The sequence below is a fragment of the Phyllobates terribilis genome, unplaced genomic scaffold, assembly GCF_046119375.1.
Source record: "Phyllobates terribilis strain yellow unplaced genomic scaffold, ASM4611937v1 Scaffold_1__5_contigs__length_1240528914, whole genome shotgun sequence".
NCBI classification, from domain to species: Eukaryota; Metazoa; Chordata; class Amphibia; order Anura; family Dendrobatidae; genus Phyllobates; species Phyllobates terribilis.
In genome coordinates, this window is record NW_027362761.1 from 316,870,628 (window position 1) to 316,874,707 (window position 4,080).

At 45.0% G+C, this 4,080-nt stretch overlaps 1 protein-coding gene across 1 annotated transcript; it reads right to left on the bottom strand.

Annotated features, from left to right (window-relative positions):
* Window positions 1-769: 769 nt before the first annotated feature.
* CLDN5 (claudin 5) lies at window positions 770-3,472 on the bottom strand. The gene has a single exon (XM_073675256.1). The coding sequence runs from the start codon at window positions 3,418-3,420 to the stop codon at window positions 2,701-2,703; it is 720 nt and encodes a 239-aa protein (XP_073531357.1). The 5' UTR covers window positions 3,421-3,472; the 3' UTR covers window positions 770-2,700.
* Window positions 3,473-4,080: the final 608 nt, after the last annotated feature.

Genomic DNA, 4,080 nt, shown 5'->3' on the forward strand with positions numbered 1-4,080 from the left:
CCCTGCCTTGCGTTTCCACCTGTTGTTTTATTCCTTATATGATTTTAATCTTCTAACTAATAAAAAACATTTTACTTGTACAATATTGTTACTGTGTATTCTTCTGTAGGTATACCCTTGAAGGGTTTGTCACAACTGATGCAGTGGTTGAAACTATGAGATCCTTTCCAGCATCAGCTTCCCTCTGGCGTTTCATAGCCCAACTGGATGGGGAAAAAAAAGCTGGATGGCCATATATAGGACTCATAAGAATGGCAAACAAACTGATTGATAATGAGCCAAAACTTTGGCGCACTGAAACCCACCAATCGGTTAAAACTCAAATCCCACCCCACCCCCCAAGAGTAACCCTAATATGGAATGACTAATTGTAACATTGAAAACAACATACATACTTGACCTTTAACAAAGGATCAACCAGTAAGTTTAATGTGATGTCATAGTGAATTATTGTTAACGACTTGTCAGCTTGCCAAATACAGCAGGATTTCACGCTAATGATCAATCAAACATATAATACATTTTCCTAATGATTTGCTGTGATGGATGTAAGGGTTAACACTCATTAACAATCACTGTCAGTGGTTGTCAGTATATGGTCAGCTTTGAAGTTATCAAGAACACTAGTGGGTGTAAGAAAATGCTATATCTAATACTCTTTACCCATGTAACTAGCATGTTGCTAAAATAAAATTTAACATCTAAACAACTACATTTATATATAATATTTATAAAGCCCTTATAATAAATAAGAATCATAAGAAATGTGTTGTTTTTCTTAAAAAATCATTTATTTATACAGAAAATACAAAGACTTCGGTAGACCTTTTTTTTGCAAAATGCATACATTTAAATAAAAGGAATTTTAATACAGAATTATAACACATGTAAAACATTTCATTAAGTATTTAAAAAGGTACCAAACAAGAGAAATCCAGTTTCTGAAGAAATTGTTAAATCAGACAAAGCCTAATGAGATGCATTGCTAATACTGACAATTGTATTTATCTTTCCAAAACACTCAGATCCCCTAGATACAATATTAAAGGGAATGTCCTGTTCGGTGTATAGTTAATCTATTGTATATAATTTGTATTAATCGCGCCCCTGCATCATATGCAAGGGGATAAAAACAAGCAGTTCACATGGGAATGCAACTAACCCTTAGGCTATGTTCACACTGATTATTTTTTTAGTGATCAGCTCCAAAATCATTTTCAAAATTCATGTTTATTCATGTAAACTATGTGGACACAGAGTTTTCTAGGAGTTTTTGGAGTAGAAACTTAGTGGATACCCTCTAAATCCTCCTTCAAATCACAGAATGCCTCAAAAATGTTGAGTTTCCGCTCAGTTTCTGTTCCGATAACTCAGCAAAAAAGTCTCAGTGTGCACATACCCTTACATGGGAAATCCACATTGCTGTTCATTTGTGGGGGGGTTTTCTCTAAAGATGTTTTGAAAAATGCCTTGTGAAAAAAAACTCATGTCCCATCTTTGAAGGTGATCTTGATTGAATTTGCTTCAAACTAGGCAGTGTCCAATCAAAAGGCTGCAAAAAAATCTATTTCAAAACTCCTCAAAATCAATTCAGAAAAAGAAAAATGTTTCCTCTAGTGGTTTCTGCTTGAAAAACTGAAAACCTAAAAACTACAGGTGTACTAGGCAAAGGGTATGGCACACTGAGTTTTTATGAGCTGTTTTTGGAGCGAAAACTCTTCAAATCTTCCTTAAAAAACTCTAAACTCCTCAAAAACTTGTGAGTTTCCTCTCAGTTTTTGCGGCCAAAACTTCTACAAAAAACTCAGTGTGCACAAACCCCTAGGCAGAAGCTACATGGAGCATTTTTGTACTGCATTTTTTCCCATTTTAACTATTTAATGACTGCAACAGAAAGCATTTCTCCACTGCAGCTGTAGTTAACATTGGAGAGTTTCCCTTCTACAAAGTCTCCAAGTTGCCTAAAACTTTTAAGACCTGGTTCACACATGGTGACTTAATGTCAGGTTGTGCCAGATGTGCATTAATGATCATTTCTAATTAGAGACAATTCATGCTTTTATAGCAAAGAGTCCACAGAGTTTCCTCCTCTCATCACTCCACAGAAGCAGAAGAGCTGGCGATTCTCTCCCATGCCAGTGTGTGAACACAGCCTTGTCAGCTACTTTGGAATGTAATACTAGATTAAAAAAAATATATCAATGGCCAAGAAAACAGGATGAAGAAGTTCTCCACGGCTGCACTGAACAAGCAGGGGGTGCCATGCCATAGAATCCGGCCCACAATAATGGGGAGAGCAAAGCTTCTCAATCTGATCACCCCACACCAGCCTGTGCCGCCGGAACCGGGCATAGCTGCTGCCGTCCTGGCACTGTGCTGGCAGACACGGGGGCACAGCTGGCACCTCTGACTTTGCCCTAGCCCCCTCCATAACACTGGCAGCAGAATATACACATATATACACAGTGAGTGCAGAAGCATGGAGAATAGGTCCCAGTAATACTATTCCAGTCATCTAGGAGATGCGGGTGGCACGGAGGTGCCCGCTGCCGGGAGCAGAGGCCACTTGCACCCACGCCGCACTAGTCCACGAAGGGAGGTCACTTGGAGGAGTCTCTTTCTCTGTAGGTGCCTGTTGGCAGTGCCAGGGCTGTGGCTGCACTCCCATACGGAGTGACCAGTGTCCGACCCCAGTGGTCCCTACACGTAGTTCTTCTTGTCGTAGTCCCCATTGGAGGTCGGTCTCCGGGAGGCAGAGTATTTCACCGGCGGTGTCCGCTGCCCCTTCATGGGGCATGACAGGCAGATTAAGACCCCGCCGAGGAGTAAGAGGGCAGTGGCTGCCCAGCCGACATACAGCGCTGCCCCCATCTCCCTCTTCTTGGAGGCTGGCACATGGGGGTTGAAGAAGTCCTTGATGACGATGTTGGCAGTCCAGCAGAGCGGGATGAGCACCAGCAGTCCGGTGACGATGTACATCACTCCCCCGGCAAACACGATGCGGCTCTTCACACCGCTGCCCTGGAAGCAGGTGGTACACTGGGCACCGACTACAGTGACCAGGAGGGCGACGAGTCCGACGATGCCAGCCAGGACAGTGAGCGCCCTGCCAGCCTGCAGCTCCGGCTCCAGTGCCAGGATAGAGTCATAGACCTTACACTGCATCTGCCCGGTGCTCTGGACCACGCACGACATCCACAGCCCTTCCCAGGTGAACTGTGCCACCACGATGTTCTGCTCGATGAAGGCGGACACCTGCCACATGGGCAGCGCACATGCCAGGATCACCCCTACCCAGCCAATGATGCAGATGGACAGACCGAAGATCTCCAGAGCGAATGCACCCATCGTGTGCTGTGTGGGCAGTGCTGGTAGTGAGCTCTCCTGGCTGACAGTGTGCCCGCTGCTGCCAATGTGCATCTGAGTCCCCAGCCTCTCACCTCTCTTATTAAGTAGCTCTCCAACTCCAGACCTGCCTCGCCCCGGGGATGCCCGCTCAGCCAATCAGGGGCTCCAGCATCTGCAGACTACCAATCAGGCAGTGGCCAGGGGCTGCCTAGTCAGATATGTGGTGACTAATAGTGGGAAGGAAGGGCTGGGGGTGAGGGGGCTCCTGCTGGAGGGAGGAGGAGGACCTGACCAAGTACAAGTAAGACAGAAAGTAATAAAAAGATAAAAAAAAGCAGAGTGAGGAGGACAGTGTGTGCTGTGGGCTCAGGAAGGTGTAGCCCATAGTAATAAGATGTGTCATGGCACACAAGTCCTGGGGAATACCAGCTCTGTGCCCACCCAGCCATGCCAGGCCACCCTAGAAATTCTGTGTCACAGGTCATCACTGGAAGTGTCTTTCATTAAACTGGTCCTAACAGTACACAGAAATGGAATCTGTGCCCGTCTATACCTAGTGCTAAGTAATAGCTGTCACCTCTGTAGGTATAACATGTGCCCACCTATACCTAGTGCTAAGTAATAGCGGTCACCTCTGTAGGTATAACCTGTGCCCTGCTATACCTAGTGCTAACTAATAGCGGTCACCTCTGTAGGTATAACCTGTGCTCACCTATACCTAGTGCTAAGTAA

Bases quoted from the DNA above. Each gene is read 5' to 3' on its own strand.
- CLDN5 (XM_073675256.1), bottom strand. From the start codon at position 3,420: ATGCACATTGGCAGCAGCGGGCACACTGTCAGCCAGGAGAGCTCACTA.